This window comes from Podarcis vaucheri (assembly GCF_965113315.1).
Source record: "Podarcis vaucheri genome assembly, chromosome: 2".
NCBI lineage: Eukaryota > Metazoa > Chordata > Lepidosauria > Squamata > Lacertidae > Podarcis > Podarcis vaucheri.
The window spans coordinates 49,620,087-49,644,654 of NC_138760.1; the positions used below are offsets into that span (position 1 = coordinate 49,620,087).

Consider the following 24,568-nt stretch of genomic DNA (forward strand, 5'->3'; position numbering starts at 1 on the left):
TTGTATATACAACCTATTGTATATAACCTATATACAATCAACCTACCAATAGGTCGACCTATTGCAGTCGTTAAGAGTCGTCAACAGGCTCATCTCAGCTATCTGCCAATCTCCCATTCCCACCACCCTTCTGAGTAATACCCCTACCCACCTTCTCACTATATAGAAGGATCTGGCAACTTCTGTTTCAGTGTATCTGAAGAAGTGTGCATGCACACGAAAGCTCATACCAAGAACTAACTTAGTTGGTCTTTAAGGTGCTACTGGAAGGAATGTATAGGACTGTACTGTTTGTTCCAAAGATCCAAAATCTATTATAGCTTCAGGTGAAGAGAAGGAGTTTCCAAGGAATGAGAGAGCAAGGTTCTGGTCTTCCATTTTCCCCATGGGAATTCCCTGTTGCGGCTGCTGTTGCATACTTGAATTTTGATATGAAACTTCTCTGAGGAAGTAATCTCACTGTTCTGTGGTAGTCTGTAAGGTCTGTCCATATTGCATATGTAGAGGCCCAGATGCAGAAGACTGGATGAGTAACACCCTTCCATAGCCAATTTTGGGTTTCATATATTCTTTGCCAGTATAGCAGAGAACATGATATAAAATAAGCTCTGCCTTGTTCTGGAAGTTTTTCCTATTCAGTAGTCCTATTGCCAAACTGTACTATTTTCAAAACTCCCCATTGTCCAATTTTTAGGAATACACAATAGATGTATTTTTCCGGCAAAGCTGGAGGGATGAAAGACTGAAGTTCAAAGGACCCATGCAAGTCCTCCGACTTAATAATTTAATGGCCAGCAAAATATGGACACCAGATACTTTTTTCCACAATGGAAAGAAATCAGTAGCTCACAACATGACTATGCCTAACAAACTCTTGCGAATTACGGAAGATGGGACACTGCTCTATACAATGAGGTAAGAATCGCAACATGGCACCTTCTCCTTTTATGAAATCGTGTTATATAATTTATCATTCTTAATGAACAAGTTATTTATATATTCCTCTTTTTTAAAAAAGAAAACCACTTATTTTATAATTCTAGGTCTTGAAATGATGTATACATCCTGAAAAGGATACATTAAGGATACACTGAATGTAGCTGTTTTTGGTATCAATTTTTCTTCTCTTCTGAGCTTCTCTTTTCACTTTATGACCTTTAAGCTTACTTAAGTTCCACTTAATTCTTTGGGATACTGAAAAGGCTTCATATTTCACTTTAACAAGTTTGGAGATTAGGCTCTTACAGTCCAGTCTTATGGATGAGCTGTAGCTGCTGCAGTGAAAACAGTCTTTTCCTCCATGGCATTAAAGTAGCATCCTGTATATGACAAGTTGGGGTTTGTCTCACTTGGCAAGCCAAGCACACTAATGAGACGGGAAGAACGGGATATTGTTTTGCTCCTTTTACAAGATCCAGAGCTGATTTTGCTCCTCAGAAGGAGCATAGGCATTTCTGGTCTGCTTGGCAGACTCCAGTAAAAGCTTGTGTTCTGGAACAGAAAAAGAGGAAGAGCATAAAAGTACAAGGAACTCTTTTACAAAAGGGCTGGGAATTCTCCTGAAAATCAGCCTAGTGTAGTGGTTAGGGTGCCTGACTAGGATGGAGAAGAGCCAGGTTCAAATCTCCATTCCTTCATGAACCTGGAGTTGTTACATGGGTGGCCACAACCAGGTACATCATCTTACGCTCCTTCAATGAATGGAGGGGTATAAACATAGTTAATAAATGGTATATTTCTGACTTTCAGAAATGTGTACCTTCAGCACTGCTCTGTTCTGAATGTAATGATGACGAGCAACCCTGAGCAATAAAAAGGGAACAAATTGAAAGTAATGAAAGCAGCTTAAATGGAGAAGGAGACCAAGAGACCTAGCAGAAATCTAGCTTTGCTATTGCATACTAGACTTTCACAATGCAACTCCATTTTTTCCTGCCTAGTCCTACTGAAATGAGCACTGGAGTAAGGGTGTTGGAGCTGGCCTCAAAAGCAAAAATAACCAGTGACTACTGAGTTTTATTTATTGATAAATTGAGTATTCTATCCACCATTCTAGTCCAAACGCTGAACCCCTCAATGTGGCCGACAGAGCAAACTGAAAACTACAAAGATCCTAGTAATAACATAGCACAAAACATTATTGCTATTGATAAAGATACTTGCAAGGTGACAATAGAAGGGTGAGCAGAAGTGAAAAATGCCTTTTTTAAGCCAAGTGAGCAAGTGTTCTTCAGGAAGCTCATGCAAATGATAATTTGATATACTACATTAACCAAACTGTGCTGGAATACATATCTTTTATTATAATTTGTATTAAAGCCACTTTTTGCTCCTAAATGTGTACTATTACCTGTGACCCCTTATAGACTCACAGTGAGAGCAGAATGTCCAATGCATTTAGAAGACTTTCCCATGGATGCACATGCTTGCCCTTTGAAATTTGGAAGCTGTAAGTTGACTTTAACAATCATTCCCCCCCCCATCCTTCCTTTCCACAGGCCACTTAACAGTCAGAACAGGAGACTTAAAAGCCTGGAACTGTATGTGTGTACACACATTTTCCAATCACTGCATTTTTATTTTTTAAATGAAGATTTTCTACATGAATAAATGTAATCCTGTCTGGCATAGGCCTTAGCCAAAGAAGGAAATGGCTCCGCTCCAGGTTTATACAAAGCACTGTGATAGCACAGCATATAGATAGTTCCCATTTTCTTCAGAGAAAATGTGGATCCTTCAAATGGGAGCAATCCTGTTTTAAATTGAAAATTAATGCAAATAAGTGTTTAATCCATTGGTATACAAGTTCCATTGAAAGAGCAGGATGTACTTACAAATATCATACACATTTCAGTTGGATTTTAACTCATAGATGTCCCAGTTAATCATTCCCAAAAGCATCATGGGAATTGTAAAGGAGTGTTTGGAACCTCACAAAATACCACAAAGGGCCTGGCTAACCATATACAGCAAAGAGCCTGCTCAGTCTAATGAAGTGATGGCCATTTGAAGTTCACATGTTGACCTAAAGATCTAGACATCAACACAGGCCCTTGCCAATGCCCACCAAGCAATGATTCCCAGTATTACTATTTCATGTCTCTGCCCAAGCTATTTTGAAAATAATTGTGTAGGATCCCATGAAGTGAGAGAGACCATCAGGAGGAATATTTTGCATCAAATTGCCTCCCAACATAATGGATTCCCATCTTGGGAAAACCAGGTGACTACTACAGATCTGAGATATAGTAGTCACTCCTTCAGCTGCTATCTTGGGGAAAAACAACCTTTTGTACTAGATTCCATACCCAGTGTCAGCTTCTCATCCAAAAGATGAGTTTGGGAGTGGTCACAGCTCTGAATATCTTCTGCCTGTAGTATTAGAAGAAGTTCTGCTTACAAACTGACCTTCTTCAGTGCTGGTGAACCCTATCATTGCACCAACAGCATTAGCGCATTGGGGTGTCAAGATAATACAACTTGCTCCATCAATTATAAATTCTCTTTCCACTATAAATGCCGTATTTTCCTGATATTTAGTACCTTGATCTATTATGGAGGTCAGCATACTAGCTCTATAATTTCTCCCTATTGGGTACTAAAACAGAATGACTTACTATGGACTAAAGAGTCTTGCATTTACCAAGTGTGCAGAAAGGAGTGATGGATAGTTTCCAAACTTTGTGCTACCGCGGTTTAAAGCAGGGACTCATTAGGAAGATTTCCTTGGGAATTAAAAAGGTGAAACTTATTTAAACTACAACAGAAACCTGATAAGGGAAAAAGAAAGGCATTGGAGTTCTTGCCAAATGCTTTAAACTCAGATAATTCTACTGCTCAAGCAGTTTCAGGGATTTAAATCTAAAATCTGAAGTGGCTGGAAGCAGACTGGTTTGGGTCTTAATTGAAATTGCACAAGTCACCCTGGGGGATATACATGGTAGACAGAAGGCAAAGTATAAGTGGGTTCAAGAATGATGGGGTCAGACATTTGGACCAAAGTCAGGATATTGTGGTAGGTGCTTTCACACCATCAGTCAGGCAAACGAGAGAGAAAACCCCCCAACCTTTACTTGTGCTTTTTGGGTTGATGCACTTGGTAAGACTTTCAGAAAGGCAGTATATGCCTTCATATCAAATATTCTTAAAATACACCTCTCAATATTGCTGCCATTTCATGGTGTGCATTTGGATAACAGAAAGAAAAAGTTCGGCAAACTCACTTCTGCCATGGTCTTCATTGGATTGTTGTTGCTGCAAAATAAAATAAACGGTTGGGAGAAAAGGCAGTTCTTGTTGACAAGAGGGACAGGAAAGTGAATGGTGTGATGAGAAACAGAGTAGCCAATTATTACTTTTTTGAGCCGTCTTTGGAAATGACTTTCCCCTCCTCTAATTAGATGCTTATACGAAATCAGAGGTGATGTACGAATGGACACGGGAACCAGCAAGGTCTGTTGTAGTAGCTGAAGATGGCTCTCGGTTGAATCAATATGATCTCATGGGACAAACCGTAGATTCTGGAATTGTGCAGTCCAGTACAGGTGGGTGATAAATATGGTCTCTCTCTCTACTAAGCCAGATCAGCAAGTGTATTATCAATGTCAGGAACGCTGCATAAAATAATGACATATCTCATGAGATGTATTTTTATAATTTATTTTAAATTTGTCCTCTGCCATATGCTCTTCATATGCTCTGCCATATGGCTCTAGTCAGGCCACAAAAAATAAAAACAATACAACTGAAATTATTTGGTAGTGGAAATAGAAAATATTTTACACCACCAGCAAGCAGCAGTAATCTAGCTACATACCTAAAACTAGCAAAACTTACACTTAAACTTTTATTCTTGATTGGGATCATATGGTACCTGCCTGTTTTGGGGTTCATGTTTTCATAGAGTGGGGCAGGATTTAGCCTTTTAATGATATTGCAGGATGAACACGTTTAGTAAATAATGCTGCCTTATTTCTTTCAATGTTTGTATGCTTTTTTTTTACAATTGTAAGTCATTTTGAGACATTTTATATAGTGAGCAATAAATAAATGTAAATAACAACAATCACAGAAAAAAAATCTCAGAATCCATATAAAAATATGGTAGTCTCTGGGGAGGGAAGCCCACAGTATAGGCATAACCACCAAAAATGCCCTGTCTTTTGAGGTACTCAACCTTCCTTCAGACAAGGCCAGCACTGTAAGCAGTGCTCCAACTGATGACTGAAGTATATGGGGAGTTCTGTGGAATATTCTGGATAATTTTTTTGGTGTTAAAGAACCCAGGAAGCATACATGCCCAGTGACTAACTGTGATCTAGGACAGTTCTTTTCACATAATGTATAATTTTACCTATGACTTTTACTTCCTAAGTTCCACTCGCATGTTTCACATGCATCTGAGGTGTGGTCTGTTAGGACACTTGAAAGGATTTTATGTTGTGGTGCTGAAATGGTAGACTATCCCATCTCAGAAGGAAGCAGAAAACTTTCTTTTGTTCCGGGAGGCATTTTGACAAACCACCCATCTTGATTTTACTTGCTGCTATCTTTTGGGTTTTCTTAAATTGTTATTTTTGAAATGTTTATAGTTTTTAATTTTTGTTGTCCGTTCCTTGGATGTTTTAGCTGTGCAAAAGTTGTGGGAAATGGGTTGTGGGATAATAAGTGACAGCTGGGAGAAGATTCAGTTCCTGTCACCCACCTACTCCTTTTGCTGTTAAAATTGAGCACCATTTGTTCATAAGCTTGAGTGTTACCATTTTCTGGGAAAATAAATCACACTGCCTGTGAAGCTCAAGCATACAAACAAACAGAGCTCAGTGTCCATGTTGCATGACATTCTATAAGCTGCCTGGCATGCATACAACTGTTCAAACACTGGGTTATCAAAGCTACCAAAATTAGTTTTATTTTGCCCATTTCTCTTTCTCCTCATCTTAATAATAATAATAATAACAACAATTATAAGCCATATTAGCAAAACCCAATGGGAGTGACTTCAAGAAAGGCCCTCATTGGTCTCAGACTGAATGGTCATTGAAACCTACCAAATTATCCCATTAAGAAAGCAGCTATTTCTGTTTTGCAGAGCTGAATCTGAGGTTCCAGCCACTGTAATATTTTGCCTCCCACACAAGCATACTTTTCCATGTCAATCATGAACTAAATAAGCATCTCGGAGAGTGCTGAGCTGTATCAGAACTACAGCCTGACTGGTTGCATCTTCAGGAATGTGCAAAACAAACCTTTATTTCCATCCAAAGAAGCCAGGATATGAAAGATCATTTATCCATCCTGCTATTTGCGTTCCCTACAGAAATGTAGTCTTAATGGAAGGAGCATAGTTAAAATTCGAGTCACTGTTCACATCATCTTCTCAATGCTGTCAGGAACGAGGCAGTTCAGGCAGAAAAAATAAGGGATTCCAATTTGCAAAGATATCAAAACAAAATTAGCATAATGGCTTAAAAGACATTAATCACTATTATTTATGATTAGCGCCAAGTTCTGCACAAGATGTTTGTACAGACAAGTAAAAACAAAACAAAACAGGATAGGAACTTGCATCAAGGAATAAACAATATCAAAGGAACTTATCCAGTAAAGAAGAAAGAAAGCTAAGTCTACAACACTGCACAGTGAAGATTGCACCCTTTTGAAAGGTTGGAGAGGCCCTCACCTGAAATGTTGCCACATCACTGCTAAATAGATACATACAATGGAGGAACGAGAAAAAGCTACGCTTGCAAACTGTTCTCTCCCTCCCTGATAACTAGATACATAAACATATGCGTAACCCTGGAGGGATACTCTGGGGGGAAATAATGCAGTGAAAGAGTGCATAAGATCTCAGGTTCAGTTATTTTAATATTTTAAATCGGAGGTATGAAGGACGAGGGTCTAGGAGACCTCTGCTTGATAAACTTGAGTCTGTGTTGGAAATAGTGAACTAGAGAGTATATCTATATCTACTCTATCTATATCTATCTATCTATCTATCTATCTATCTATCTATCTATCTATCATCTATCTATCTATCTATCATCTATCTATCTCTATATCTATCATCTATCTATCTATCTATCTATCTATCTATCTATCTATCTATCATCTATCATCTATCATCTATCTATCCATCTATCATCTATCATCTATCTATCATCTATCTATCTTCTATCTATCTATCTATCTATCTATCTATCTATCTATCTATCTATCTATCATCTATCTATCTATCTATCATCTATCTATCTATCTATCATCTATCTATCTATCATCTATCTATCTATCTATCTATCTATCTATCTATCTATCTATCTATCATCTATCTATATCTATCTATCTATCATCTATCTATCTATCTATCTATCTATCTATCTATCTATCTATCATCTATCTATCTATCTATCTATCTATCATCTATCTATCTATCTATCTATCTATCTATCATCTATCATATCTATCTATCTATCATCTATCTATCTATCTATCTATCTATCTATCTATCATCTATCTATCCAGTGCTTTTTTTCCTAAAAAAAGATGTTTAGAGGTACTCTCATTTTCCTACTCATATTGAAATACTGCCCCTCAATGAGGCCAAACTTAGATTCACAAAATGTTTAAGGGTATGCGTACCCCCCAGGAAAAGCACAGTATCCATCTATCTACATATGCAGACACAGTAGACAGAGAAATTGAAGAGTGAACTATGACCATTAAAATATATGTTGGGGAGAGAAACGAAAGGATTAATGAAGGCCCACCTTTTAAATCATGTGATTTACCCTGGCACTTACATAACAAAAGAAAGGTCAAAGGCAGATATTTTGCCTTTTCAAAAATCTACGTAGGAGAAAGAACACATTTACCTTTTGTGCCACTTCACCTAGAGGCCATTGCAGTGTCTTCAGCAGTGAATAAATTCCATGAATTAATTATCTTGCTCACATTGTTGTCAATCAATTTCACTGAAATACCTCAGAGATTCTTGATGATTTTTTTATATAAAATGACCTGACCCACACCTCTCTGGTTAATCTGTAACACAGAATTTTAGCTATCCGCCATATTTTGCAACATTCCAAATATTCTCAGTGGTTTAAACATATCAAAATATTCATTTACATATAATATGAAATAAATACATATTTTGAAATGATAATTCACAGCTAATTGCATTTAATTAAAAGACATATTTTGAGATGAATTTCAAAATGGCAGATTAACATGGAATCATGGTGAATTGAATGATTGGTAACATGCAAAAGTAACATGATCTGAAACAGACAGATTCATGCTTCCTGAAGTGACCCCCTCACCATGTAGATAATATATTATATAAATCAATATCATTTTCTTTCTTAAATTGTCTTTTTCTAATACACTAAACAACCCTGGATTCACAGATTCATGCTTCCTGAAGTGACCCCCTCACCATGTAGATAATATATTATATAAATCAATATCATTTTCTTTCTTAAATTGTCTTTTTCTAATACACTAAACAACCCTGGATTCACAAGCCTTTCACTGAAGCAAAGCCTTCCAGTGCTCCCTGGATCATTTTTTTTGGCAACATTTTGAGGAAGTATTTGTGCAAAACCTACTTAACCATTAAGAATAAAACTGAACAAATATTTTTATGAATAGGTGAGAATCTCTAAAATCAGTGCATTCCAGCAGCTTGCTTTCCCCCTGCGCCCAATAATTCTGCATCCTTGCAAATTAATATATACTTTGCTAGACTAAGTAAAGATAGAGTGCTGCTGTGCAACTTCAGATCTTGGTAATATTAAACACCTTAACTGTTTTTGCTTCTGGCATATATTTTGGAGTAAGATGGGTAGGAATTGCCTAGAAAACACTCTTTGCACATCTGTTTCACATCTGTATGAGCATTCCCACACACCATGCACTAGTCCCCATTAAACTGGCTGAATGTGCCTTCTGATGCTTCACCAAAGACCACTAGGTTTGCTCTTAAGTATTGGCTTATATTTACTTATAGAGAGTGGGACACATATAAACCACCCTCCATTTCACATTGGGACATGATTGGGGGCCCTTGCTCAAAAAGATCTAGCACTATTTTATGCATCATTTCTGGTTTGAAGAGATGATTTCCTTTGATTTCAGACCTTCGCGTTTCTTTTCTCTGCTGACATTTGTTTTGTTTCAGTTCTCTCTGTGCCGAATACAATACCACATTATTAGACACCCTAAGGAATTTGATCTTTTCCAGATATTAAATTTTCAACTAACTGTCACAAATGATGAGATTAAAAAGGAGGCGCTTGCTTAATTTCTGGAAAACACCATTTCACAAGGGCCATTAAATAGTTATCGGATACCACCGTGATTTTCATTGAACAATTTGCCCTTTTAAAAAGAGGAAAGCTAAGCCAGGAAACTAATTTATAAAAACCAGATATAGGTAGGGTCTGAAGGACATTTGGGCAAATCACCACTCCTAAAACAAAGTCAGCCCAGTCAAACCCCTCAAATGTCAATCTACGCCAGGGTTGTACAACTTGAGATGACCAAGGTGAACCCAATCTACCAGCTATGAATAGTGACCATCCCAGATACATGATGACCTCCCCTTATTTTTGCAGTCCTAGAAATGCAACAAAAACAAGAAGCTGCATTTTTGCTGCTATTGGGACAACACTGCCAACCAGGGCAGATGAGCTGTATTCAGCTTGGTGATCCAAAGGTAGCAGAAACCTGATCTATGCAATCCAAGCCACGATATCCCATAAGCAAAGAGCAGATACTCTCCAGAAGATGTCCAGAGAGCAAGATGCTTCTGCTGAGTTTATCCCTATCAGGAGAAGGAGAAAAACAAGAAATAAGGGGTCACTGGCAAAATCTATCCAAATGGAATTTTAAGATGATGGGAAGTGCAGCTTTAAATCACTTGGCATGATGTATCTTACCTTTAAAGCCTCTTAGATGATTTTTTTTTTTGGGGGGGGGGAGAACACTTCCACTTCCAAAAGTCCAAGCCTGGAATTCTTAACCTTTCCTGAATTTCTTGACTAGCTGTTGCAAAAACAATAAACAACATATCCCACACACAAAAAGTATACTAGTTTCTGCATGATTTCTGTTCGGTGAATTTGAAGCATGTTGTACCATAGGAATTTCATTGACGTTTCGTTCTTGGGTTTCCCCCCTCCCATTCAGGAGAGTATGTTGTGATGATGACCCATTTCCATTTGAAGAGAAAGATTGGTTACTTTGTCATTCAAACATACCTGCCCTGCATTATGACAGTGATTCTATCCCAGGTATCCTTTTGGCTCAACAGAGAATCCGTTCCAGCAAGAACTGTCTTCGGTAAGTGTCTTGTACACTGGTGACTGGTGCTCAGTTCGACTGGTAAGGGCGAAAGTCAGGGAGACCAAACATAAGTGAAGTCAGAGGCAGTGACAGACAGAGCTACTTCCTGATTGATTGTTAGTAAAAGGCATGCCGGTTGGGGGCTGGCTGAGGTTGCTGGGGCAGCTCTTCAATTGCCCTAACGGACCAGCCTGCTCTGGTCTTGGAATAAGCAGAATAATGGAGAACAGTTTCCCTCAACCAGTGTTTTAGCACCTCTTATCTCCAGGCTTCTGTGGCAATATCATGGTGTTAGACAATAGCAAGACAAGGACCACAGAAACCAATAAAATGCCGGTCTGTGAAGTCTATGGCTGTATTGTGCAATGCACAAAGTATTGCATGGACAAAGAGTGGGCCCCATGCTCTCCAGTCACCAGCAGCTCTTCCACTGATGGGATGCCTGCTGAATGTAGGTAGGCCTTCCACAATCCTGCGTGATCAGGGTCCTAAGCACTTGAAAATTTCTGTCTGTTCAACAGGCTTCCCTGTTGAACAGGCAAGCTCTGTATGGCTGGGCAGTGTGGGAGTGGTGCCAACAGGGGATGCTGCAGCAGGAGTTGGACTAGCATGCACAGCATTGCTCTTTGGGTTTGGTCCATTACTGGTGATGGGGCTTCCATGAAGGATTCTATGAGACACTGTCAGTAGCTCCTGACACAAAGCCTCCTTTCTCAGCTGGATGCTCTCCAGATGAGAATTGTATGCAATTGTCTGCTGTATGTGGGGATGGCAGGGCAAAACACCAAGTTAGGGAAGGCTGCACAAAGCAATTCAATTCATTCTGGGGGGTTATATATATTGCATTTGACTAGGTTTTCCCTTCTAAAGCTTTATGTTTAGCTATCATGGAAAAGGAAAACCTCCAAATATTTCATATGAATGTAAACACACAGAAACAAACAGCAGAGTTTGATTCATTATTCTGTGAGTGACCAGGGTGCTTAAATTCCATTTACTTCTCTGTGATTTAGGCTCCAATCCTATGCACATTTACATGAGAGTATAAGCAACTTAACGGGCCTGGGCAGACATTCATAGGATTGTGCTGGACAGGACTACAGCCTTAAAGTCAGTTTTTTCTACACAAATTGTTATGCAGTTGGAGGCATTTCAGAATAGGGATGACTGATAATTGAAAGGTCATATTATTTTCCCCCTCTGACAATAAATAATGCATCTGAATATGGATAGTGCAAGATATTTCTGATTGCTCTGTGTTTTGGCTAACACTTGACACAGTGGAAATATACTGCAGCAGAGATTTAATACATGAAATGTCTGCAGTTGTCAAGGTAACTGGTGAATATGTGATTTAACGCAACGGTAAGCAATGCAACAGAGATACAGACCTCTCACTTTCAGTAAAAGCGCAGCAGCTAGTTAAAATAAAATTGCTCAGTGGCGGGTGAGCAACATCACTACTCAAAATGCAAAGTATATGATCACAGTGGCATTTCCCCTGTTATTTAATCAACATTAGCAATATTTTTCTTATTTCATCAGCATTAGTCTGTAAGCTTGTGGAGAACAGCTTGAAAATGTTGCTGCAGCATGTGAGATAGGGCTCAGAAACAAGAAGACAAATGGAAAGGACTATTCATTTCATCTGAAAACCATTAAGCTGGCTCGTCCAGTTGAGGCATAGCCATAACTGTAATTTGCCTCAAATGCCAAAGAGGGATGTGATTCCAGTCAGGATTGCCTCAAGATGTTTTTGGTGCCTCAGGCAGAAAAATCCAAATGGCATCCCCTAGTGGTAAACTATCACAATCATCCAATTAACTGACATTTTGCCAGTTCAGTGGTACAGCAAGAGTCCTATTCAGGAATTATAGTAATCCAGGCCACAGGGAAAGGAGAGTGGGGACAAGTACGCTTCTCCACATGATGTAAAACCCTGATTTTCCAGATATCAGCATTGCACAGTGAGCCTGGAGTATAAGAGGCTCCCTGTGTGAGGCACAAAATTTGTGGGAGGTGATGAGGGGCAGGGGGGTGAGAGAGCAGCAGAGCTGGTGTGCTCATCCCCACTCCCGCTGTTTCTGTGTTCTGTTTTCAAATTGTTTTAACACCTAAACTGGGTTACCTTCTGTCCTCTCATGTGGACTTCCTCACCCTGTCCAGTAGTCAGGGGCAATCCTGATATGACTTGATTTCTCCAGCTGCAACCTGATGATTTCCTATCATCAGTATTAATGGAAGATAGACAGCATGGGAACTGCCATAAATCAGGTGACTGCATTGCGTTGCAGGTGATTGGACTAGATGACCCTTCGTGTCACTTCCAACTCTCTGTGATTCTATGTTACTGCAACATCTAATGCTGCAATCCTGGGTTCATTTGCCTGGAAGCAAGCACCATTGCCCACAGTGGAAATTTCTTTGATGTAAACATGCACAAGATGGTGTGGTATATATAAAAGTAGCTACCCTGCACATGTTCAATACTATCCGTTTCATTTATGAATCTTTCCCCATAAAACATCACAAAGCAATTAACAATAAAAACAGGCATAAAACAAACTTCAAATCCAATAAAAATAGAGAATACTTGAATGAAAATAATGCCTGTCACTCAGTAAGTTTTATCTATAGCTAGGATGTGAGGTATCTGAAACTCCTTCCACGTGTCAAGGAGAGCTTGGATTTAGGATTTGCCCACAACAATGCCTCCTACACACACACACAAACACACAAGCCCTTGGGCACTCTAAAGTAGCACTTTGGATCTTGACTGATCTGTTCCTACATCTATATCTGGTCCAGACTTCTCCTTTGGCGGACTCAAGTTTTTTGATCCAGGGAAGGGATCCCCCAGGCAGAGTGGGAGAAACAACTTTTGCCAATCCCTCCTCCCTTGGTGGCTGCCAGTGCCACTTCTCACATGCATCCAAAGGGTCCTCCAAACATCTGGGACAGTGTGAGAGGTAGCATTGAGTGCTAGAGGGGTAGAAGACAAAAGCCACACTCTGCAACTCTGCTTGCTGGAGCACACCCCAAGTGGAACTCTGGTCAGGGGATGCTCCTGCTGGTGAATCCAATGCTTGTATTACAAAAAGGACCATGGTATTGCTAAACAAACCTGAAGACGTCTGTAACTAACTACAGTTGAGAGAGCCAGTGTGGTGTAGTGGTTAGGAGCGGTAGACTCGTAATCTGGGGAACCGGGTTCGTGTCTCTGTTCCTCCACATGCAGCTGCTGGGTGACCTTGGGCCAGTCACACTCCTCTGAAGTCTCTCAGCCCCACTCACCTCACAGAGTGTTTGTTGTGGGGGAGGAAGGGAAAGGAGAATGTTAGCTGCTTTGAGACTCCTTCGGGTAGTGATAAAGTGGGATATCAAATCCAAACTCTTCTTCTCCTCCTCTTCTACAATGGCATATACTCAAAGCGATATCGCAGTTGTGAGGTGGATGGGAGTAGGCAACAGGGTGGCGATTGCATGAGTTCTGAAATGTTCTTGCTTTGCTTTTCAGGAGTGACAACTGTGCTGACAATGACCACCCTGAGCATCAGTGCACGGAATTCTCTCCCCAAGGTGGCTTATGCCACTGCTATGGATTGGTTCATAGCCGTGTGTTATGCGTTTGTTTTCTCGGCACTGATTGAATTTGCAACAGTGAACTACTTTACAAAGAGAGGCTATGCATGGGATGGCAAGAGTGTTGTTCCCGAAAAGGTAATAATATACATTGTCATATGACCCACTGTACACGTTGCATGGGGAACATGATCCTACAGAACCAAAGTGCTTGAACTTGATAATCTGTCCTAAGCATTCTCATTCAAATGTAAGCCCCTCAGAGTTCAATTTGCTCTCTCTGCCCCTCCCCCTTGTATTAGGACTGTTACAAGGAATCCAGTATCATTAATTCCTCCCAAAGATGTTACAACTCAGATGCTAGCAGTTCCCTTTCAACATTAACAAGCAACTTCTTTATAAATTCAGCAGCCCATTAAGATTTTTTTTTAAAAAAGTTCATATCTGCATTGAAATATGGAATTTACTGCAGCTCCTTTTCAGATTGCAGCTAAGAGCGAATCACACATATGCATGTGAATAGCTGAGCAATTGCATATATGTGTGAAACAGCTAACATCAATTCAGCACCTCAAAGACAGCTTGCATATCACCCTTGTTGCCATGTCAAAATAAGACTTTTCAGTTGAGAAAATTTGGACATTCAGCAGTGAGCCACCAAGGGATGATTCATCAAATCACAAGACATCAAGAGATGTATATGCACGTGCCATCCAGACCCTTGAGTCTGAAAATAATAGCACTGGGGAAAATTGCGATGTTGGCAGAAGACTGCACGTTGCTGGAGGCTTTCTTGGAGACGATGCCAAAAGGTTTTTTTAAAAATAAGTAGGCAAGGGGTTGGATAGAGACTGGACAGCATTCACCTCTGTCCGTTTCACTGCTCTCTGCCTCTTTTCTCCTACATGTGACATCTCCATGGTCTGTACAGGCCTTTCCAGGCTTCCAGTTCAATTAAATGAATAGAACTAATGGCAAACTAATGGATTTTTCATTTGGAGCTCGTTCATTTGGATTTCCATTCATTTAATTGAAATGAATGAAGAAAATGGAGTTCTCTCATCTAAAGTTCCGTTCTTTTCTAAAATGAATATGTGTAGTTCTGCCACACATCTCTGTGCTCAGGTGCACTTGGCAAACATAGAAGTGACACTTCCTCCATTTCTATACATGGCTGCCAACCAGTTACTAGCCCTCTCATATGCAGTGCTGTAATGTAATGCACTGGGCTAGCAAAGAACTGTTATGAACTTTTACAGGCACTAATAATAATAATAATAATAATAATAATAATAATAATAATAATAATTCAATGCTTTTACTACAAAGTCTGCTGCTGTAGCTCAGAAGCTGCTGTGCAAAACAACATGTATAGAATGGGAGATTAGGTGAACAATATAATCTAGGTAGAATTTCAAATGGGGGGGGCATGCATAATAGGAATTGTGCAATCATAGGAATGTCTATTCAAAATAAAATTCCACTAAATTAAATTGATTTTTTCTCAGGGAATTGTGTAAACAGTGGTATCCCCTTCTTCTACATCCTACTCTATCAAAGAGCCTTTTCATTTTTATGGGAAAGGATGCACCCATGCTTACAAGACAAATTTCTGTTAAAACAAACTTATCTATATAAAACAACCTACATATATACATTCCCATCAACACATGTGTATTTAAAGTTCCCCATGACTTTTAAACAAATATCAGAAAATTTTGCCCTTCCTAAATGTGCACATCTGCTTTTGTGCATAAATGGCCAGGAAATGCAATCTCATGGTTTGTTTTTTTACAATATGGAAATAGCCATGTGGAAAACAAAAGGAATGTTTTGCATATTCCTAAAGCATACATATGTCTCAGAGCCGTCCAAGCATTTGAATGGATGGTCAAATGGATGTATTGGATTAAAGTCTATGTTTTCTCATTCCTAGCCAAAGAAAGTAAAGGATCCTCTGATTATGAAAAACAACTCGTTCACAGCACCAGCGACAGCAACTAGCTTCACCGCTAATATCGCAAGGGACCCTGGACTAGCTACCATTGCTAAAAGCGCAACAATAGAGCCAAAAGAAGTCAAAGCTGACGCAAAACCTCCAGAACCCAAGAAAACTTTTAACAGCGTCAGCAAAATTGACCGACTATCAAGAATAGCATTCCCATTGCTTTTTGGGATTTTTAATTTAGTGTATTGGGCTACCTATTTAAATAGAGAGCCCCAGCTTAAAGACCAAAACCCTCCTCCTCACTAACCCCATTAACCATATATATAGTTTGTTCAGTCTCTTTTGCACTGGGGATTGTCTTATTAATATTATTATTTTTGGTTTTAAACACACAGCAATTCCCATTTGCTTCATTGCCTCTGTCTTAAAAGAAATTGAGATTTCCTTATTTTATGAAGTAAAAGTATATTATATATATATATAAATATATAATAGAAAAGATATTAATTCTGTACTCTAGGGCTGTAACAATGTGATGTAGACACCTGATTCTGAACCGTGAATCTGAACAAGAGAGGGAAATGTAAGAAATCCAAATCACTTGTAGATAGCCTATTGCTGAATGTTCCCATAACAGATGCTGTACATGTCAGAAGAGAAATATTTTTATGCAAAATGATAGAAGGTAAAGCAGTCTTTATATATGTTCATGTTGCACATATGGTATGGTATTTTCCATTTTTGGAGTGCTACTTATTTTCAGTTCTTTTATAGAATATATACATCTTTCCAAAGTGGTGGATTCCAGAAAATACAGTATTTTTCCTAGATTTATTTTTCTTTCTTTCTTTGCCTAAATTACCAACCACCAGTTTAAAAAGTATATAATGTTATTTACATAAAAGGAAGCCTACTTACTAATGGTACAGGTTATCACAGAATAGCACATTTGATTAACGATGATGAATGCTTTAATATGCTCTCTCGCTGCAGTCTTATTTTAAGCATCAGATTGTCACTTGACTTGATAATACTGAATCTATTGCACATTAAGTGCAGAGCTCTAATTACTTCTAACGCGTTAGAGAAATCGACTCTTGGATTATTTACAGGGTGAATTTTTTGTTTTGGTTAGGTTTTTGTTTGTTATAGGAAGGAGAAAAAAACACAAGAACACAGTTTTGCAAGCTCTAGAAAAGTTGAATGTATTATTTTATAAAACCGTACATTAAAAGCTTTAGATTGAAATATAAGGATAGGAGAAAGACAAAATCTATTATTTCGATAATATTTGTAAATATACAGCATGAGATTGTACATTTTTTTACTTTTTTATGTTCTTAATATATTGTGTACGGTTCACCTCTCTAAGCTCTTAATATGTTATATTTTAAAAAGAAACATATTTAGAGCCTGCAGCTAAAAACAAAAAAGGAGTCAGTGGCATTTGAAAGAAAATGAAAAGACTAAATGTAAGAAAGACATAGAGGAGAGCTTGGAATTAATTCCATTTGTAAAGTGGCTATCTGTACAGTACTTGCAGGTTGAAGCTGTCATCCAGTGTATATTATTAGGCTAAGACTGGTATGCTCAGGTAACGCGTGAATACAAAAAAAAATGGAGTTATATTTGGTAGGAAAATGGTAAAATATTTAAGACAAAAATCATCTGTATATTATTGCTATATTTGCTGATACATAACTGTTAATTATAAGTGATGTAATATATGTAGCATTAAATACAGAAAAAACATACACAAAAGAATGTACAGGAAAATACATTTTATTGAGTAAACTTATTACATTTCATTTTTACTGTAGCAATATATTTGTAGGAACAATATGTAAGGGCTTTAAATACAAGATGTCCATTTTGCAAGTTATTAGTATTCCCTTCAAAAAATAATTCTAGCCAGTTTCATTTCTGATGAGAATTTATTTTAAGAGGGGGGAGTCAAATTTCAGAGTTGGATATTTTCAAAATGTTGGAGACACTGATGGGATTTTGGAAGCATTTAACGCAGTGGTTCAGAATCCATAACACATGGTAGTGAATGCATTTTAAAAAACAATGCTACATGGACCTTCAATCAAAATAGCTAATAAGATAGTCAGTTTGATATCTATACATGTTACAGGCAATGTTTTATATACTCTTTCTCAATAAATCAAGAGGTTGCTGCTCACTTAGTATCTACAAAACGAAATAGTTAACTTTTTCTTTAGAAAAGGAGACTTTTTTTAAACAAAAACTAATGCTTCATTGTCTACCATTTAGTCCTGTCTAAACTTGATGAGCGAATTTGATTGGAGCTTGCTAAAGGAGGATGTGTAATCTTCTGGTATTATGTGTAGATATATGTATAGAAAATAAAATAAAATAAAATACGACTCTTTAACTTCGGTATTTGTTTATCTTGTTATTTTTGGCGTTTAAACTAGTGTGTTCATTCAGGGCATTTTACCTTCCTAATTATCCATTTTGCTACTTTTTGGTCTGCATTTTGCACATTAGATGTGAATATTACTTAACTAGTCTGCTTTTTTTGCTATTCAATGACTGCATAATATCATCTCTTAGTTTGTTAGTCTATGTGAATAGTATATTGTATAAACCTGATTGCACAGTTTATCAAGGACAAGGTATTCTCTCTATGTAGCTTTTTTACAGTGCTTTGCTAAACCATGTAATAATAGTAAGTCTTCCTTGAAAATAATGATACACTCTTATAGAGGACAGTTTCTGTTTACTCCTGGGATAATTTAAAAAAACAAAAACAAAAGATGACATTGAATGTTTATTGCACCTCAGTGCAGTGATGTGGCAATAAAACCTAAATCTATAATAGAGGTTGTTTATGGCAGACGCATGCAATGCTTTACAGAGTTTAGCAAAAGCTCGTTATTTTATGTCATACTGTAATTCTAATTATACTAATAAAGTTAAAAAAATACTACGAATAACACAAGCGAATGTTTTTTACTTGGCTTATCTTATGTTTAAACATGGCTTCATTTTAAGACCGATTTGATAAATGATAAAGCAGACAGAAATTTCTTTTGCCATGTTATAGAAAATGAGTGATTTGGAAGGAGTGGCAGAAGACAGCATGTTTGGAAAGGCAGTGCTTTTTTCTGGGGGTACGCAGGGGTACACATACCCATAAACATTTTGTGAATCTTTGCACTTTTGTCCATTTACCGTATCCCCCCCTTGATAAAATGGTGATTTTCTTGAGTCAAAATGAGAGTACACCTAAATGTTTTTTTTCTAAGAAAAAAAAGCACTGTGGAAAGGGATATGAAAAACAGTTGCTGCTGCATAATTTTGGCTACTGTTTTATTTATTTCCTCTTTCTCCCTAATCCTTACTAACCCATTTGTGGCCATTAACTGCATTTGTGGCCATTAAAATTGACAAGATAAAATTCCTCAGGGAAAATATGAAGTGTCACATGAGCTGATAAGTTTTCCCAAAGATGTTTAATCCCAGCAATTCAAAGACAATCCAAAAACAAAGCACGAAATAAATGTACAGAAGAAGACAATACATTGTCGAACAGTATGTTTTGGTGTGTGTGTTTTGCTTATTGGAGGACATTCTCATAAGGTCCAAGAAAGAAAGAAAGAAAGAAAGAAAGGAAGAAAGGAAGAAAGAAAGAAAGAAGTTCTAAATAAAAGCCCACACAAATGAGGAGGGATTATGGAAGTTCTGGCAATGGATTGAGTTTATTAGTTGTTGATACCTTCTGCCTCTCTGAAACTGGGAGACCCATGGGTGCTGAGAATACAACTATATATTTCTTGAATATACTGTTCGGTCGTGGTTGAAAACTTTTAAATGAATTAAGGGAAGAAGCGATACTTAACCTATCTAGGCTAAAGGCCTTTGCCCCCTATAGCATAAAAGAACAAAGCAAAGCAAATGAAGTCAGTAAGTAAGGAAATTGGAAGGCCTTGTTCAAATAAGATTATAATCCGTTATATGAATGAAAGATCCATAATCTGCATTTTAAAATAATGGTACTTCCAAAGTCCATTATAGAAAGGAGTCCCTTAGAGAAGCTGGTGAGACAAATAAAACAAAGAAACAAAAAAGCAACAGCTGCAAAACCATATGGTAGCAGGTACCTCTTCTTAGTCTTTCTTTAGTGCCAGGTCTGCCGTTACCGCTGCTTTCTCTAAGCAAAGATGGACAAACTTGGGGCACTCCAGATGTTGTTTGATTCCAATCCCCCTAAGGTCCAGCCAACAGGGGCAGGAGTGATAGGAGCTGGAGGCCAGTAAGAATGGGAGGGCCAGAGCGCCCCCATCCCTTCCTTAAAGCCACTTTCATGCTGATGTACTCTTGTGCTTCCCACCAACTTCCACTGATAGCATGATCAAAAAAGTTGAGTTAAAGCATACCATTGTGACTAGAAAGGGGTCCTCATCTGTTTTAGGGACCCAGAGTCCCAATAAACTAGACCTTGCTTCAGCTTGGCTTATGCAGTCTAAAATAACTGCATGAGAGTTACTGGGTAAAGTTCCATTTCTCTTCCTCACTGGAAAACACCAAACTACTGTAACGAAAGGGAATAGCTTAAGACTTCTGTAGATTTTTTTATTTTATTTTTTGCAGGTTTGCATCTACCCATTCCTGTTGTACGCAAACACTGCATGGGTTCAGTGGCGTAGCGTGGGGGGTGCAGGGGGGGCCGGCTGCACCGGGCGCAACATCTGGGGGTTAGGGTTAGGGGGCGCAAATCCACGGGTTAGGGGGTGCAAATCCACGGGTTAGGGGGGGCAAATTACTTGCCTTGCCCCGGGTGCTGACAACCCACGCTACACCACTGCATGGGTTAGGAAAAAGTGTTTCGAGCTACCAAGCTGGTGCACAGGAATTATGCAAATGCACATAGGGAGCTACTTTATAAGTCAAACCACTGGTCCATATAGCTCAGTACTCTTTCCACCGGCTGGCACATCTCATCAGGATTTCAGGGAGGGGTCTCTGCCTGCCATACCAGGTGATGTGAGGACTGCAAACTGCAACCCTCTGCATGCAAAACAGGTGCTTTACCACTGAGGTACAGAAGTGTATTATCAGTCTGTCAAGCTGCTGCCGTGACACTACATCTGATTGCAATTAATGTCAGATAAAACGGGAGAGGCAAAACCTTCTAAATGACAAAATTCCAGAGGCTTGGGTTCTTTTGTTGCCTTTTCGTCTCACTGCAGGCCCATCTCAGCAGACCAAGTAACTTCCTTGATGCTTAGGAACCCATTACATTCAGCTGCTGTGAAGTTTTCTAAACTGTTTTGAGGGTATTTTGTACTCACAGCATCACTGTCTGTTGTTCACATTGCGAGAAACAGCTATTCATTTTTTAATGAAGTCTTCCGTAAGATAGGCAAAGGGCACTGCCTATTGAATGTGCTATGAAACCCAAGATGAGCTCTGAGCTCTGCTTTTCAGAGGTAAAGGGGATTTTGATCTGCACTCTATAAACAGAAAAGAAAGGGTTTGATGGTTTTTTTCACCTGCTGTTCAAGGATCTGATGTGCCAAGGACCAAGAACGGCACAATAGAGGCTGCTTTATCTGATATGTACTTGGTGCAAAATTTAGATTTAAAGCTTAATCATTGACATGGCTTTGATGCAAATGTTGATTTGTCATCTAATGTGACAGAAATTGAGTATTAACAGCACAAGGCAGCCAAAGCTGGGTGTGACTTGAAAGCATTGGAAGGGGACACAATTACAATTCCCTGCAAGTCTCTTTGATTTCAGTAGGATGTAGGGCACAATCTATCTCACATTATTTCTGTCAATTTCATTTTACATTTTCTAACAAAAATATCTGAAAGAAAAGTGAAGAACAATTGCATTTTACGTTCCCATTCATGTGGTTGATATGTGCCGTGTGCCTCTCCCACACGTTTTACTTTGTGTTACTGCCATTACAAGAGAAGAGCGAGACAATGGGATAGAGGGATTTTAAAGCCTCTGTTCCATAGTTAGCGACAGTTTGGCAAGGTGATGATCCCCAGTCTTCTCTACAACCACTGACTACTCTCTGAATCATGTTATAGGGTAGTAGCTATTTGGGACATGCCTCTGAAATAATAAAGAAAGCACACACACCCATTTCCGGGGTTGTTAGACTCCGACTCCCATCAGCCCAAGCTAGCATGGCCAATGGTTAGGGATGATGGGAGTTGTAGTCCAACAACATCTGGCTACATGTTGGCTACTAAAGAAATAAAGAAATCTTCTTTAGAAGGTGATTATGATGACAGCAACAATAACAACACAGCACTTTGAAACACTTCAGATTGGGGGAGAAATGGCTGGACATGGGGAATGCCCTTAAGATTGTGTGTTTCATCAACTGCTTCTCTCCTGTCCTTCATTGACAGCTGGGCTGTAGACAGCTCTTCTGCAGCATGTGAGAATTTGTGGATTGGGGTTATCCAGCTATCAGCTATCATCTTGTTGACACTAAGAAGTATGCAGCAGATTTGGACAAAACTCAAACCTTAGAGTGGGGTAGTTTGGAAGGATTCTGGCCTTGCTTGAGGTAAAGTGGAATCTGCCCAAGGTGCCCTGAATCAACTGGGGGGCGGGGGCGGAAATGAGATGTGATTTGTCATTCTTTATCCATTCTGCTGGGCTGTTATGCCTGCAAATTTCATCTACTTCTGTCAAAAGAGAAAAGAAGTACAGCATTTATTTATTCATAATCCAATAGTGAAGGGCGTGGGAGGCAGAAAGAAACAAAGCTTTGTTCTTCTGAATGGGGATTAGCCTTGAACCTTGAGCTGAACTCAGAAGCCTCTGAAACACTTCAGATAGGCTGTTTCCCAAAGCAACAAACTGGGATTTGAACCAAACCTTGCAGTTAGTGCATGGTGGTAGTTGATAACTTATACAGTAGGGAAATAGAAATGAGCTAGGAATAAAGTGCGAAAATGCAAATTAGAAATGGACTAATGTAAAAACCATGCAAAAAAGCTGTCTATAAATGAAGAAATGAGTACTATTTAGGGAAAAGAAGTTCTGGTAATACTTCTGCTTCACCAGTGACAACCTATTTATAACTTAGTGTTCTTAATGGCAAAAATAGTAAGACAACAGGCTGTTTTACTACAAACTCTTAATGGGAATTGCACAACAAATGGGTCTCAGGAGGCTGTGAGCTGCGATAAAGGTAAATATTGGCTCTAAAGAGTGTCAGACATGCTATTATCCCTAGGTATCCCAAGCCCACAAAGGATTCTATTAACTATTACTTTGTTTTATTATCACCATTGTTCTATTAGGCAATAAAGTTTGCTTGACAGATAAGGTGAATTTATGATCTTTGAAATGCAGGCTCGACACAAATAGGAAATGATAATTCATTTAATTTTAGAACATAATTAGAGCTGGACAACAAAGAGGATTTCTAGGGCAGAGAAATAATTAGAGCTGGACAACAACAAGAACTTCCAGTACAGAGCAATAGAGTGCACTCAACAGAAAAATCAAAGCAAAACAAAGGAAATTTATCCTACAATGTTCCTCCTTTCAAAAACAATACAATCACATTTCAAAATTGTAATACTATTAGTTTTTATTATTAAATAGGAATGCAAATATTATGTTGGGAATCCACTGCACCATGATCTATGCAACAATCCTAGAAACTATACTGGATGAATTTCTAAGAAACCAACAGTTATGTAATGCCATGACTTGCACATGCTATCTTGTAACTACAGAAGGGAAATAAATCACAGGAACAAATACTCAGTTACCTGACTTTGAAGCCCAAATATACTGATAATAAAGTGCTATTAAAATGGCTTTCACTGTGTTTTAGGAAAAAGCTTCAAGGTGTGCAGTGACAGACAACATAGGAGATAGCATTCTCAACAGGGGCACCAAAATTGAAGAAACCCTTCCTTAACGGAATCCATTTCACTCCATTATTACTGAACAATTATCGTTGTTGCTCTTTTAATTCTGTTCCTTATTGGTTTTTGTGATGCTAATTTTTATTATATTTTTCATGTATTGTCATTTTTAATGTTTATTTAGCTTTTTATTTTATTTTAAGAGTAGCACTTCCAGGGGCTTGCAGAGGTCATAGGTTAACTCATGTCAGATGAAAGCAAGATATCATTGCTGCACAAGTAAATTCTCTGAATACAGGTAGGTATTTGAGTCAATGAAAAAATGCTTGAGGTTACAGTTGCCACTTTGGGATTTACTCAGCTCAGGCTATGGAGGTGATGATCTTCAATGCCATGAAGCAATTAAATTTATATATATGTATTAGGCAGACCAGCAGGGGCTCAGAACTTCAGTCACATTTCATTAAAACAATGCCATCTTGTGAGAGCCTCCAAATAAAGAATGTAGCAACTGACTCAAGTATGCTGAATGTGAGATCCAGATTAGGAATGGATGGAAAGGACCATTTCTGTTCTGCAGAGTTTGAGCAAAGAATAAAATGGAATCATTTTACTCTACTGAGATACGGAAAATGAATTTGAAGACCAAAAGACAAGAGGTCAAGAGGAAAATTGCTAAATCAACAAGTGGCACTAGACTCTTCCAAAACATCTATATCTGTGAGTGAGTCTCTTGGTATCTACAAAGAAATTTAAACAATACTAATAGAAGCAAATAAACATATTTTCTCAGCCATGGGCATAATA

At 38.5% G+C, this 24,568-nt stretch overlaps 1 protein-coding gene across 6 annotated transcripts in view; it reads left to right on the top strand.

Moving 5' to 3' along the window:
- Nucleotides 1-18,282, top strand: part of GABRA1 (gamma-aminobutyric acid type A receptor subunit alpha1) — a 38,836-nt gene extending 20,554 nt beyond the window's left edge. For all 6 annotated transcript variants that reach the window (XM_082214739.1, XM_082214740.1, XM_082214741.1 and 3 more), the window contains 6 exons: nt 695-915; nt 2,367-2,449; nt 4,401-4,544; nt 10,195-10,347; nt 13,868-14,070; nt 15,869-18,282. In XM_082214739.1, coding sequence (XP_082070865.1) covers nt 695-915; nt 2,367-2,449; nt 4,401-4,544; nt 10,195-10,347; nt 13,868-14,070; nt 15,869-16,186 — 1,122 coding nt within the window. In that variant the 3' untranslated portion in view covers nt 16,187-18,282. The remainder of the gene's footprint in view (nt 1-694; nt 916-2,366; nt 2,450-4,400; nt 4,545-10,194; nt 10,348-13,867; nt 14,071-15,868) is intronic.
- The last annotated feature ends 6,286 nt before the right edge of the window (nt 18,283-24,568 follow it).